Source organism: Stenella coeruleoalba (genome assembly GCF_951394435.1).
Source record: "Stenella coeruleoalba genome assembly, chromosome: 2".
Classification (NCBI taxonomy): Eukaryota; Metazoa; Chordata; class Mammalia; order Artiodactyla; family Delphinidae; genus Stenella; species Stenella coeruleoalba.
The window spans coordinates 122,867,632-122,882,225 of NC_137147.1; the positions used below are offsets into that span (position 1 = coordinate 122,867,632).

Consider the following 14,594-nt stretch of genomic DNA (forward strand, 5'->3'; position numbering starts at 1 on the left):
AATAATGGATTTCTTTTTTTGGGGGGAGGATAAAATTTCACTTAGCTGTGGTTCAAAGTCAGTGTTCTCTATCAAATCAATTTATGATCACCTGTAAAATGATTACAGATTTTATAATCATCTGTAAAAAATCATTTTTAACTAAGGGGCCACACAAAAACAGGTAGTGGGCTGGATTCAGCTTGCAGGCCAACGTTTGGGACCCTAGCTTAAAGGATCAAGTCTCAGCCCCTTAACTTGCAAACATGGCAGCGAGGTCATTCCCAGCTCCTCTGCAGACAGGTACCCCAACTGCTTTTTGCTTCTTTTTTTTTTGTGTGGTACGCGGGTCTCTCACTGTTGTGGCCTCTCCCATTGCGGAGCACAGGCTCCGGACGCGCAGGCTCAGCGGCCATCACTCACGGGCCCAGCCGCTCCGCGGCATGTGGGATCCTCCCGGACCAGGGCACGAACCCATATCCCCTGCATCGGCAGGCGGACTCTCAACCACTGTGACACCAGGGAAGCCCGCTTTTTGCTTCTTAAATAGGCTTCACTCTCTTGCCCCTGAGTCTCTTCTTCCACCTCGTTTCCAACATGGGAATTCCTGTCTCTGCTAGGCTATGCTCTTTTTCAGGAATACTTATCTGGACACCTTCCCTAATCCCCTTTCTCCCGTTGATCACAGTGTGGACCTGTAGCACAATACTGAGCACATAATATCAGAGTTAGGTGTTTACTGAGACTCTCTTAAGGGAAGGGGCTATGGCATGCCTATTATACTCAATGCACATGCCCCCAAATAGGGAGGGGCTCTAGTGACTCTGTCCCAGGTCTTCTAACTATGGGACCGTGTTTCTTGCACCACCTCCACTGTGGGCCACCCATCAGCCTTGAAGGCACCATGTTCTTACTCCCTACCACACCCCTGGCCTCAGCTGATTGATCTGGAGTGGGCACTGGATCCAAGCCAGGCCTCTCAATTTTTCCCTGAGAACTTCCAAGCTGTGACTGAGAAATGGCAGCAGGGGTAGGAAGTAAAACTCTGGGGTGCTGGTCACCATGATTTCCATCTTGAGGGGAGATGCTGCCATGAGAGAGGAGTAGGGGGAGGTGCAGAGAGAAGCAGGCAGGACTCCTGGGCAGAGAGAGCCCTGGTGGCATTCTAGTCTGGCCTTGGCACTTTCTCCCAAGTCTCCACTGTGTTCCTGTCCGGCTAATCATGTGCCTGTCAGTGCTTTCTTGGAAACCATAAGACAATAGACAGTCCTTTATACCTGAGCTAATTTGAGTTGTATTGTCAGTGGCAACCCAAAGACTCCTACATATCCTTATCTTGGCATTCTCTCCACTGTGCCACTGGTATTCAAACTTTCTTAAAGCACAAGAAGCCCCTGTTCAAACAAAATCTTACGTGGAAGCCCAAGCTGTAAAACAGATGATAGCATAGAGTAGACTGCACAATATGGACTGCCTGGTGCTAAATCCCCGCTCTGATGACTCCTAGCTTTGCAATCAAGGCTGAGACAATTATCCTCTCAGCCTCAGTTTCCCTCTTTGCAAAACCAGAGAGTAGAGGTATCCAACTCTTAGGGTTACTATAGGGCTTAAATAAGTTAATAGATAAAAATCATTTAACTCACTGCCAGGGATATAACAATCACTCAATAAGCATTAGCTTAAAAGTGGGGTATGGAGAAACCCAGAGCAACTGCCACCCTCAGCTACCTTTCTTACCTCTTCCCTCACCGTAATGTCTTTGGCACATGTGTAATGTTTAAAATTATCTGAAATGATTGGTTTAATATATCTTCCTGCCTAGACTAGAAAGTCACACAAAGACAAGAAGCATATTTATCTTGGTTATTCATTGTCTTTCCCCAGTTCTGCCTAGCACAGTAAGTGGCCCATAGAAGATATCCAATAACTACTGCTGACTAATTGATAATAAATATATGTTATCTCATTAAAAAATAGGCACCACACATGTTACCAAATCTGGTGCTTTTTGCAGCAGAATCAGAAGTCATAAAAAGAGAAAAAAAGGCTTGACCTATAGGACAGCCCACTCAGAACTAAAGTTAATTCTTTTGGTTTGGGCAGCTATATTACTTAAAGTTTCCCAGGTTTTCACCATTTTAAAACTAATTAATGTAATGAAAACACAACATGACAGAACTTATAAGATGCATTTAAAGCAATAATAAGAGGACAATTCATAGCCTAAAACACTTATATCAATAAAAATAAAAACCCAAATGAATTCAATTCCCAATTCAAAAAGATAGGAAAAACTCCAACAGAGTAAAACAAAATAAGTTACAAAGAAAGAAAGAATAAAGATAAAATCAGAAATTAATGAAATAGAGAATAGGAAGGCAATTTATCCATAGAATTCAAATCCTGTTTCTTAGAAAAATTAACAAAATAGACAAACCACTAACTAACTCAGTCAAGAAAAAAAGTGAGAAAATCCAAATAAAAAACTAAGAATTACAATGGGAAAATAACTATTAAAAAAGTAGAAATTTGAAAAATCCATGAGACTACTTGGCAAATCAATCTGAAAATGTGAATGAAATAGATAATTACCTAGAAAAACACAGTTTACCAAAATGACCCTGTTAGAGATAGAAAGCTTCAACAGACCAATTTGTTTGTAGAAGATGTAGAGAAAATTGTCAAGGAATTTTCCCCCCTAAAAGCACCATGCCTAAAGAGTTTTACACGTGGTACAAACTTTCAAAGACTAGATAATTTTAATGTTGTATAAAATCCTTCAGTGCATAGAAAATAAAGGTAAACTTCCAAATTATTTTTATGAAGCAAAATAACATTGATACTTAAACAAATATCACTTACAAATATTGGTGCAAAATATTTGCAAAAAATAAATATTAGCAAACAGAATCAACATCACACTGAGAATAATTCATTATGACTAAGGGGATTTATTCCAAGAATGCAAGTTTGGTTCAATATTATAATAAAATGTACCATATTAAGTGATCTAAGAAGAATCATCTGATTATCTCCATTGATGCTGACAAAGCCTTTGATCCAGCAATTGTTTCTAATTTTAAAAAACCCAACAATTATTTCTAATTAAAAAAAACTCATGAAAATAGAAATTCATGGATACTCCCTTAGCATGATAAATATATATAAATCTTTGTCCAAAGCCAGCATATATTAAATGAGGAATAACTAGAGGCATTTCCATTAAGATCAGGAACAAGGCAAGGATGCCTATTATTCCACATTATTTATTATTGTTCTGGAGGTATGAACCAATTCAATTAGACAAAATAAATCAATCAGAGGCATAAAACTTGGAAAACAGAAAGTAAAACTGTTTGCAGATGATGTAATAGTACACCTGGAAAACTTGAGAGAATCGGTGCTCAAATTAACTCAAGCAAGAAAAGAATTAAGCAAACTAGCAGAATATAAAATTAACACAGAGAAACTTATAGTCTTCGTACACACAAAAATAACCAGTCAAAAGGTGTAACAGTGGATAAAACTCCACTTATAGTAGCATTAAAGAAGATAAAATGCTTAGAAATCAACTTAGTAAGAAATGTACAAAACCTATATGAAGAACACTTTAAAATGTGCCTGAATGTTACAAAAGTAGACATGAACACATATAAAGACATCCCTTGTTCTTTGGTAGAATGACTCAACATCATAATGATGTCAATCCTCCCAATGTCCATTTACAAATAAAACAATTCTCCAAAAAACACCAACAAACTTTTTATGGAGCTAGATAAGTTGATACCAAAATTCATGTGGAAAGATAAAGATGCCAGAATATCTAGAAAACCTGATATACAAAAACCACGAGGGAGGCTTCCCTGGTGGCACAGTGGTTAAGAATCCGCCTGCCCACGCAGGGGACACGGGTTTGAGCCCTGGTCCGGGAAGATCCCACATGCCACGGAGCAACTAAGCCCGTGTACCACAACTACTGAGCCTGCACGCCTAGAGCCCGTGCTCCACAACAAGAGAAGCCACTGCACTGAGAAACCCACGCACCGCAACAAAGAGTAGCTCCCACTCCCCGCAACTAGAGAAAGCTCGCGTACAGCAATGAAGACCCAAAGCAGACAAAAAAAAAAAAAAAACACGAGGGGAGTCTAATCCTACCAGGTACTACATCATGCTATGAAATCTCTATAATTAAGGCAATGAGATACTGGGATTCAAATAAACAAAGAGAAAAGTGGAATAGAAAGAAATCCAGAAAGAGACTCAAGTACATGTGGAAATGTAGTATGTGACGAAAGTGTTAATTCACTGGAGCATAGATGGACTCTCTAACAAAATGGTGCTGGACAACTGGGCAGCCATTTGGGAAGAAGATAACATTAGATCCATACCTCATGCCATCCACATAAACTCCAAATTAAAAAAAAATAAACATAAGTAGTAGAAGAACACACAAAGAGTTCCTCTATAAACTGGGTGTACAGAAAGAGTAAAATAAAATAAGATCGAGGGCTTCCCTGGTGGCGCAGTGCTTGAGAGTCCGCCTGCCGATGCAGAGGACACAGGTTCGCGCCCTGGTCCGGGAAGATCCCACATGCCGTGGAGCGGCTGGGCCCGTGAGCCATGGCCGCTGAGCCTGCGCGTCCGGAGCCTGTGCTCCGCAACGGGAGAGGCCACAACAGTGAGAGGCCCGCGTACCGCAAAAAATAAAAAATAATAAAAAAAAAAATAAAGATTGATAAATTACGCTATGTACAAATTTAAAATTATTTTCATAGTAAAGAATAATTGATAATTTATTTAAAAATCTATGTGCATAAGAGGATTACTGTACCTTTTACCCCAAAAAGTGTGAGCTGAGATCAACTGCAAAAGTGATGTCATCTTACATAAATAAGCCACTTGTAAAGTTTCATTTAAAAAGAGCATGGTGGAGGGAGAGAAAGCTACCTGTGGGGAAGGGTGGGAGGGTTTTTTTCCACATTAGTTGGGCTGCAGCTTTACCTTCTTCAGTTTCTTGTGGGCCCCTCTCTGGTTCCCCTGTGCCAGGTCAGCCCCGCCCAGGAGCCGGTATGTCTCTGCCACCTCGGGACTGAGATCGCCATACACTGCCACTTTGGCCTCCAGGGACTCTCTCAGGATGGAGGTAGCTCTCTGTGAAAGGAACAAAAAGCTGTCTGGTTAAATAAAACGTTCAAAGCTGGATAAAGATCAGTGCCTCCTAAGAAAATGATGTAACTGGTAATGTATTTTCACTTTTTAGGGGAATGAGTTTGGGTAGAGTGTCTCATGAGCTGAGCCTACTTTCCTCCTTAAATAGGAATCAGGAAATAATATACGTGGGGTGAGGGGGTGTTGCGGGGGACAGGAATGGTTTGAACTCTGAAGAGAGAATGCATAAAGGACCCCTGGAGAAAAAGCCATCTCAGATGTTACAGGAACCCATTTTAGTTGAGTAGTAAGAAGAAAAGCTAACATGCATTGCATCGTGTCCTTTATGTGGAAAGAACCATGCTAAACTGTTTATGTGTGTGAGCTCATTTAACTTGCACCATCTCCTTTAGATAAGGACAATTTTAATCCTTGTTTGCCAGAGGAGGAAATTGAGGCATAGAGCAGTCAAGAAACTTGCTCAGAGTCAGACAGCCCATCAGTGGCAGGCAGATCTAGGATCTGGAACCTGCCAGTTTTAATCCCTCTTAGTTGCAGGCTCTTCTCCCTCTGTGCACAGTGATGTTCTTATGTAAGTGAAAACTACAGAGTTTCCTGGCATTTACAGAACATCCAGAACATATTCCAGGGTTTTCCATTTCTCACAAGAAATAGTTCAGGAAACCAAAAGCAAACATTCCAACATGGTGAAAAGTTAAATACATTTGACATCTTGTTTGGTTTATCTGATTTATTTATACCAACATGGAATACAAAATATGAGCTGGTATTAATCTCTTCAGTCATACACCAAGACATACAGAGGGAAAGCCCTGTATGTCGGTCTCCCATGTTTCTCCTGAAATTCTTCTACGATCTTCTACATAAAAGCATGATTACAGGTAGAGATCACAAACGCCCAATATAAGAGCCGAATAGGGACTTTGCTGTTGGTCCAGTGGTTGGGACGTCGCCTTCCAGTGTGTGTGGGGGTGCGGGTTCAATCTCTGGTCGGGGAGCTGGGATCCCACATGCCTCATGGCCAAAAGCCAAGGCACGGAACAGGGTCAATACTGTAACAAATTCATTGAGGACTTTGGGGGTGGTCCACATCAAGGAAATCTTTAAAAAAATATATGGGAGAAATAAGTGGACCTTAAAAGAAAAATAGAGCCGAATAAAGCAGGAACCAGTGAAGGAGCCTTGCCCACCGCACAGCCCTGAAGGCATCCTGCTAGCGCTCCCCAGATAGAGGAGTTCGCAAGGCCTTTACTCAGTTTATTGGCAAGAATATGAATTAGGTGCTGGGGGTGGGATCAGGGAACCACGGTAAAAGGCAGAAACCACTGTTTCTGCCACTGTTTAAACCACTGTTAAGGCAGAAACAATTTCTCAGATGGAAAGATAAATCACTGCTGGGGAAGAGAAACTGTAAATTGTGAAGTGTGTGACCCACCTTGGTATGGGTCTTGCCTGATGCTAAAGCCTGTCGTGTCCCTTCCCAGTGTCTGTGATGCAACTGTTGGGTTTGGCAATTCTTCCATGAAAATTGGTTGTCAGCCTTGGAGGAGCCAATGATGGAAAGAAGAGCCAGACACCTTTTCCTAAATGAAGCTCTCAATGCCATTTACAGCCTGATTGGGGAAACTAGAGATAGATGTGCATGAACTTGAATGGCAAGTCAAGATGGCAATGGAAGAGATGCCACATGGATATGGGTTTAAAGGAAAGAGACAGTGATAGTCTCTGAGAGTTAGAAAAGCTTAATGGAGAGAAGTGAAGAATAAATAGGATTTAGGTGGACCAAGAAGAGGGCATGGGAACCTGGGAGCACAGTGGGAGCTGGGGGAAGCACACGGCACATTCAAGGCCAGTGAGGGGACTAATTTGACTATAGCAGAGAAAGTAGGAAGAGGAGCAGAGGGAGATGAGGCAGGAGTCACGGGCTGGGCTGGTGGTGGAGACCTTCATGCCAGGCTGAGGAGTTTAGATTTTCTTATGGGGAATAAGAAGTCAGAGAAGATTCCTGAGCAGCAGAGCAGCACAACTAGAAGAGTATCTTTTAACCTGTGGCAAAGTAAACTTCACTTACATTTTACCTTAAAAGGCATTTTCCTTCCCAAGGATCACCTTCCTGTTGGCAAAGGGTCCTAGCCCACATGTAGGCTGTGACACATCTGAGGTGGTCTGAGCACATCCTTGTGCTCGTGCCTGGGACTGTCCTTGGGCCCGGCCCCATTGGCCAGCTCCTGCTGGAACCCACAGTGAGGTCTGTAACCAAGAGTGAGCATAACACAAGGTGACACATTTGGTTGGACAGATTGTGTCACACACAAGGGTGCCTGGCAGGAGAATGAGGAGGGCTGAAGTCCGGCCCGTGTTCCGCTCTCTAAGCAATGTGCCCTGGCATGGACTGCACCCACCTGAGGAAGAGGCAGCTTTGTCTATTCTTACAAGGGCACCAGAAGGGCTGGCAGGGGCTGTAGAATGAAAAGAGCCAGTTTGCTAAAATCTCCAGGGGAGGCCTCAGGAAGTGAGGTACATCTTTAGATCAATGCCACTGATTTGGGTGACTTGGGCAGGGGCAGTGAGGTGTGGCAGCTGTGATGACAGACACCAGGGCAGGAAGCCAGACAGGAACGGGGAAAAGGGTGGATGCCCTGTGGCAGCCAGAGCAGTCAGACAGCCCATAGCCAAGCATCCATCTACCCATTGGCTCAACGCTCCCTCACCATGAATAAGAGTCCCTGCTGTCATGGAATTTGGTCTAGTCAGGGAGAGACAGTAACTGTCCACAATATATTATTGTAATACATTACTCTGTTATATAATTATATCAGACAGGATTCTATGATGAAGAATAGTGGGGAGAATCTAATGAAGACTGAGGGAGGGGAATCGGGCAAGCTGGTGAGTCCTGAAGGATGGATCTGCATTAGCCAGGAGATCAATGAGGAAGAACCTTCCAAGAGCAGGAGACAAATGCTGATGCTACCCAGAAGCGGGGATTAGAAAAGGCCACTGTGGCTGGAACACAGATCAGGGGAGGGGGCAAAATTGAGACTGGAAATGTCAGCAGAATCCATAACGTGCAAGGTATTGTGGGCAATGTGGGATTCTGGCTTATCTTAAGGGCTCTGAGGAGCCAGTGTAGTATTTTACAAATGGGAGTCCACTGATCAGATGTGCTTTTTGCAAAGATCAACATGGTTTCCTTATTCAGAATGGATTAGAAAAGGGCAAGAGTGGAAGCAGCAGCTGCGGAGCCAGAGTTTGTTAGAGAGGTCCAGTTGGGAGATGATGACTGACAGAGGTGGAGATGGCAACCAATGGATGGATTCAAGGGGCATTTTGAAGGTAAAAATGACTGATGAGCTGGAAGGGGTGAGGCATGATGGGGGCAGAATTCCCCTCAGATCTCTGCCCTGAGCACTCCACATAGAACTTCTAGAGATGTTCTGGAATCTGAGGCCACTGGAAGGCCCCTCTCTACTTGGTTGGGTGATCCAGAAAAATATGGAAACTCCATTTGTTATGGTTACTGTAGCCCGACTTTGGCCCGACGAACATTCGTGCATCTAGATTAAAAACCTATGTTCCTTAAGCTCACATCAACTGAGAGAAGGGTGAAGGATTAAGGGTTAGGAGAGAGCTGTCGGGGAGAAGGTCTACATAAAAGCAGAGGAAATAAAAAGGTTTTCATCTCAAGGACTTGCCTTGACAGGTTAGAGGTTTTTGGTTTTTTAAAAAGTATTTATTTATTTGGCTGCGTCGGGTCTTAGTTGTGGCATGCGGCATCTTTCATTGCGGCGCGTGGGCTTCTCTCTAGTTGTAGCATGCAGGTTTTCTCTCTCTAGTTGTGACACGGGCTCCAGGGTGCGTGGGCTCTGTAGTTTGCGGCATGTGGGCTCTCTTGTTGAGCCGCGCAAACTCAGTAGTTGTGGTGTGCAGGCTTTGTTGCCCCATGGCATGTGGGATCTTAGTTCCCTGACCAGGAATCGAACCCATGTCCCATGCATTGGAAGGCGGATTCTTTACCACTGGACCACCAGGGAGGTCCCATTGACAGGTTAGAGTTGAAAAAAATATCTGTATAAATGAAGCATGTGGGTATCTGGTAGTTGTTAGGCTTTTTATGGAATAAGTTCCCAAGGGTTTAAGTACCAATGAATATAAATTCTGGGTCTGGTTCCATTTTTACAAGCCATGGAAAACATGCCTGTATGGTTCAACGGACAGTGAGCCGTAACTTCTGCACTGTGTAGTTCTTATTAGATATGCAACTTTCATCCATTAGCTAAGATAGTAAGAGAGGAATTAGACACACTAACTTCCACCCTCTATGCCAGCCAGAACCACAGGCTGCGGTAAGCAGAGTCTCTCCAGTGGGTTCTCAAGGTTTCTAGTCCTTTAAGATACTCTGCAGGTGGACATGGCATCTACATTCTCATGAACTTTTTTGTTTCCCGAGAGCGAATATCTGGGAGCTGCCCAAGAGTGGCTGCCTGGCTTTATTTATCCCTCTCCCCGTGGAGCCTGGCACATGCCTTGCACATGGTAGATGCTTAATGCTTTCAGAGTGCAGGAGTAGCCCTTTGGATATCAACTGGGTCGCCAAGGTAAATAACTAGTCAGCTGTGGTCCAAACTCACTTACCTCTTTTTGTCCAGTGACTTGTAGAAAATGGCAATAATCATCTTGAATTGAAAGAAATTTGGCTTTTCCTATCCCTTCAGCATCCTTAAGATTAGCCATGCTATCTTGAAAATACTGCTCAGCCACATCTGAAGAAAAGCATCACAACAACAATTTTGAAAACAGCTTGCAGATTTGAAATGGAAACAGAATAACTATGTGTTTAGTCATGGTGAATGATATGAAAATAATAAGTAATTGGACAAGATAACCCAGTTAAGGAAACTGTCTTTTGTCAATTAATCTGACTGTTTTATTAGACAGGGTCTAGTTCTCAGAAAGATACTGCAATTTATTTTCGTTGGTTTTCACACATCTTCCCTTTCCCAGTGATACAGTAAGCAAAGTTAATGCAAACAGGGAAACTATCCCCTAGACCTGACACATGTTAAATTTTCAGATTGATTAACCATTAATTCTTTGTAAAACTCTGGTTGCTCCTCACTGGGGTTAGGACTCCAAGGATCCACTGACTTCAGTGGACTCTGTAATCTTGGAATGTAGCGTGATAACCCTAAAATTCTGGAAAATATGGCTGACACGCTGCTGAAGCAAAAACCTCAACCATTCCAAACACTTAAGCATACTGGTTATAATATAACAAAAATATTTGAAATATTTGCAAATCTTGAAAGCAAAAAAAGGAAAAATCTCAGGTATGGAAAATGAAGAGGAAACTAAAAGCCAAAGCAGGGAAGGGGAGCTAAAGCTGAATGGTCCACGAGGGGATTAGGAAAAATGTGTACTGTATTCCAAGATGGGGTTTGATAAGCCTGAGTAGGGCTGGAGATGAAGCCTGAGGCCTCTGTGTGGTAGGAAGCTGGAATGGGGCTCCCTGCAAAAATCCAGTGTTATAGGCAGATTTCTAGGATGTCCCCAAATGACCCTCAACCTTGATTATGCCCTCCTCTTTGATTATGGGTGGAACTTATAAATATGCTGAGATATTACTCCTGTCATAAGATTATGTTATATGGCACAGTTGACTGTGAGAAAGCAAGATTACCCCTTGGGCATAACCTAATGACACCAGCCCTTTAAAAACAGAGTTTTCTTCAGTTGGAGGCAGAAAAGGAAGGCAGAGAGATTCGAAGCATGAAAGGGATTTGAAAAGGAGGTTCTCCATTGCTGAGATGGAGGGGACCATGGTACAAGGACTCAAGAGTGGCCCATAGGAGCTGAGAGAGGTCAACAGTTAGCAGGAAAATGGGGAGTTCAGTCCTACAACCACAAAGAACTGAATCCTGATAATAACAGGGATGAGCTTAGAAAAGGACTCCATGATCCAGATGAGAATGTAGCTGGCTGACAACTTGATTTTAGCCTGAGCAGAGACGCCAGCCTTACCATGCTAGACTTCTGACTGACAGAATTGTGAGCTTAAACTGGGTGTTTAAACAACCATAATTTGCTATGCAGCAAAAGAAAACCAATATAGCCAGGAATCCCTAAAATTGAGATAAGAACAATTGCGCTGGTCCAAGGAGAAGCCTCAAGGCTGTCCCTCCAGAGGCCATGGCTAGAAAAAGAGCATCTGAAAGAAACTGGGACACTGCACGTGAGGCAGGCACATGTTTGAGGGCTGAATCTGCACCACCTACATGATTTGGAAGTTCTTTTTTTGTTTTAAATTGTTCTACATCCCTCTCCCTCCCTCCCTCCCTCCCTCCTTTCCTTCTTTCCTTTTTTCCTTCTTTCCCACCCTCCCTCCCTCCCTTCCTTCCTGCTGTGCTGCAAAGCTTGTGGGATCTTAGTTCCCCGACCAGGGACTGAACCCAGGCCCATGGCAGTGAAAGCACAGAGTCCTAACCACTGGACAGCCAGGGAATTCCCTTGGTTTGGAAATTCTGAACCAATAAAGTAGAAACTAAGGGCTTAATCTCCAAAATATACAAATAACTCATACAACTCAACAACAAAAAAACCAAACAACCCTATAGAAAAATGGGCAGAAGACCTTAATAGACATTTCTCCAAAGAAGACATACAGACGGCCAGTAGGCACATGAAAAGATGCTCAACATCACAAATTATTAGAGAAATGCAAGCCAAAACTACAAAGAGGTATCACCTCACACCAGTCAGAATGGCCATTGTTAAAAAGTCTACAAATAACAAATGCTGGAAAGGGTGTGGAGAAAAGGGAGCCCTCTTACACTGTTGGTGGTAATGCAAGTCGGTGCAGCCACTATGGAAACCAGTGTGGAGGTTCCTCACTGTTACTCAGTGTAGAAACTTCTAGCACTTAATTCTTTTCCACCTTTTCATATTAATTTATTATGCTGAGTCTTGCCAAGCTCAAAAAAACCCTGGTGGAGGAGAGGATGTTGGGGAAGCTGTAGAAGGCAAGAAGCATCTAGGATCCCCCAGGGTTATTTCTTTCTTCGGAAAAAAACATCAGAGGGCCTGGCAGATGGTGGAAACTGTGGACCACTTAGGAAAAAAGAAAAGCCCACTTACCTTGTTTCCTCTAAGTCTTAAACATAGTTCATTTTCATTTTATGTGGATGATACTAAGAAGTCAGACCATTTCTTCGATAGAATAAGTACAAAATCTTAAGATGTCTTTTGAAAAGAAGCTATTAGCATTTATTAATGAATTCTGTTGAGACATTTCGTAAAGAGAAATATGCATTCCTAGCAAGCTCTGTCTCCAAACTGTTTTTACTTAGGTAAAACTAAAAATAGAATTACCATAAGATCTAGCAATCCCACTCCAGGGCATATACCCAGACAAAACTATAATTCAAAAAGATACATGCATTGCTATGTTCACAGCAGCACTATTCACAGTAGCCAAAACATGGAAACAACCTAAATGTCCACTGACAGATGAATGGATAAAGAAGATGTGGTACATATATACAATGGAATATTACTCAGCCATAAAAAAGAATGAAATAATGCTGTTTGCAGCAACATGGATGCAACTAGAGATTATCATACTAAGTGAAATAAGTCAGAAAGAGAAAGACAAATACCATATGATATCACTTATATGTGGAATCTAAAATATAGCACAAATGAACCTATCTATGAATTATAAATAGACTCACAGACATAGAGAAGAGACCTGTGGTTGCCAAGGGGACTGGGGGTGGGGGAGGGAAGGACTGGGAGTTTGGAGTTAGCAGATGTAAACTATTATATAGAGGATGGATAAACAACAGGTCCTACTGTATAGCACAGGGAACTATATTCAATATCCTGTGATAAACCATAATGGAAAAGAATATAAGAAAAAGAATGTGTATAAAGTAGAAACTAGCCTGAAAGTGGAAAAATTATAGGACTCCAGCACAGGGGTAGCAAACTTATTCCGTAAAGGACCAGATGGTAAATATTTTAGGCTTTGAGGACTAAATGGTCTCTACTGCAGCAAAAAAACAGCCAGAGGTGACATGTGAAATGGAGCTTGGCTGTGTGCCAAGAAAACTGTTTACAAACATGGGTGGGGAGCTGCATTAGCGTGTGGACCGTAAGTTTGCTGACCCCTGCTCTAGCAGAGGGAAATGTGATTGTCTTCCTCCCTCAGGGATGTGGGACACCTCCCCCCTGCACCCTGAAGTGCCTGCTGGAGAAAACCTCACGGGGACACATGACAGTACGTAAAGTTTGTTGGGGACGATTGTGAACCATACATACAATGGTCTACTTAACATTTCCATTTGGACATCTCATATGTACTGTGTAGCACAAATACACATGAGCAAAAAGCTCAGATGTTTTCTTTGGCTTCTTTAGACTTCCTCTGTATTTGATTATTTTCCCTTTCTCATCTCTAATATTGTTTTTGTGCCTTCTCCCCATTTCTCTTGATTAGACAGGACAGTGTGTTATCTATTTGGATATTCTTCCAAAGAGTGGGCCCTCAAATTAGTTTTTCTCAGACTGTGATGTGAATGCCAGGTGCTTCCAAAGAGGCCTCCATGAACGCAGGGCTCCAGAATTCATGGAGGAGCAAGGAAGGGGCCGGCCTGCGCAGACTGTGGTCGCTTCTGGAGGCGGCAGTGAGTGGGAAGGAGGGCAGGCTCTGCAGGTCAGGGGCTGCCTGCGTCAGGCTCCAGCGCTGCCGCCTTCTGGCTGTGCGCCTCCATTGTTGGCCTCGGCTTTTTCACTCAAAGAGGAACCTTTAGGCTAGCGCCTCCATTATAGGGTTGTTGTAAGGAGTAAATGGGTTAATGCACACACAACTGATGACGTGCCTGACACCTAGTCAGTGCTCAGTAACTGTTAACCATTTTAGTTTCAGGGACAGTTTCGATCACTGTGGCTATGGGCCTCCCTCATCCATACTAGGCTGACCAGCAGGCACACTGGAAGCAGAGATGGACATGGAGAGGACAGGAACACTTGGAAAACAGAGTGGTCAAAAGGCACAGAAGCCTGGGATCATGTGCGGATAAACGGCTCTGTACACCTCAAGAGCTCCAGCCCTGAAATTCACAATGAGCACGGTGGGTCTCCAGAAAAGATTCAAGTACATCCCATGTGATCTGTTGTAGAAAGGAGAGAAGTAAACACTTGGCAAATGTGTCTGTCAAATCCAGGCAACCTAAAGAAAACTTAGGTGTGAAAACAAGTAAGTTTCATTTATCTGCAAGATTTACTTTGCTTAGGGTCTAGGCAGTTGCCAGATAGAAGCGAGAATTAGGCTGGAAGGTGCTGCCTTTCAGAGAGGTCTCGGTGCTGACTGGCCCCAGACTTTGTGACTAGACAGGAGTCTATTGAACTGGAGTCCCTGCTCCACTCTTTCAATGGGGGTCTATCCA

General features: G+C 43.1%; 1 protein-coding gene across 5 annotated transcripts in view; it reads right to left on the bottom strand.

Annotated features, from left to right (window-relative positions):
- Positions 1–14,594, bottom strand: part of TTC23 (tetratricopeptide repeat domain 23) — a 113,546-nt gene that overhangs the window by 12,166 nt on the left and 86,786 nt on the right. For all 5 annotated transcript variants that reach the window (XM_079914331.1, XM_079914330.1, XM_079914332.1 and 2 more), the window contains 2 exons: positions 9,784–9,911; positions 4,981–5,130 (listed from right to left, as the gene is read on the bottom strand). In XM_079914331.1, the coding sequence (XP_079770457.1) occupies positions 4,981–5,130; positions 9,784–9,911 (278 nt within the window). The remainder of the gene's footprint in view (positions 1–4,980; positions 5,131–9,783; positions 9,912–14,594) is intronic.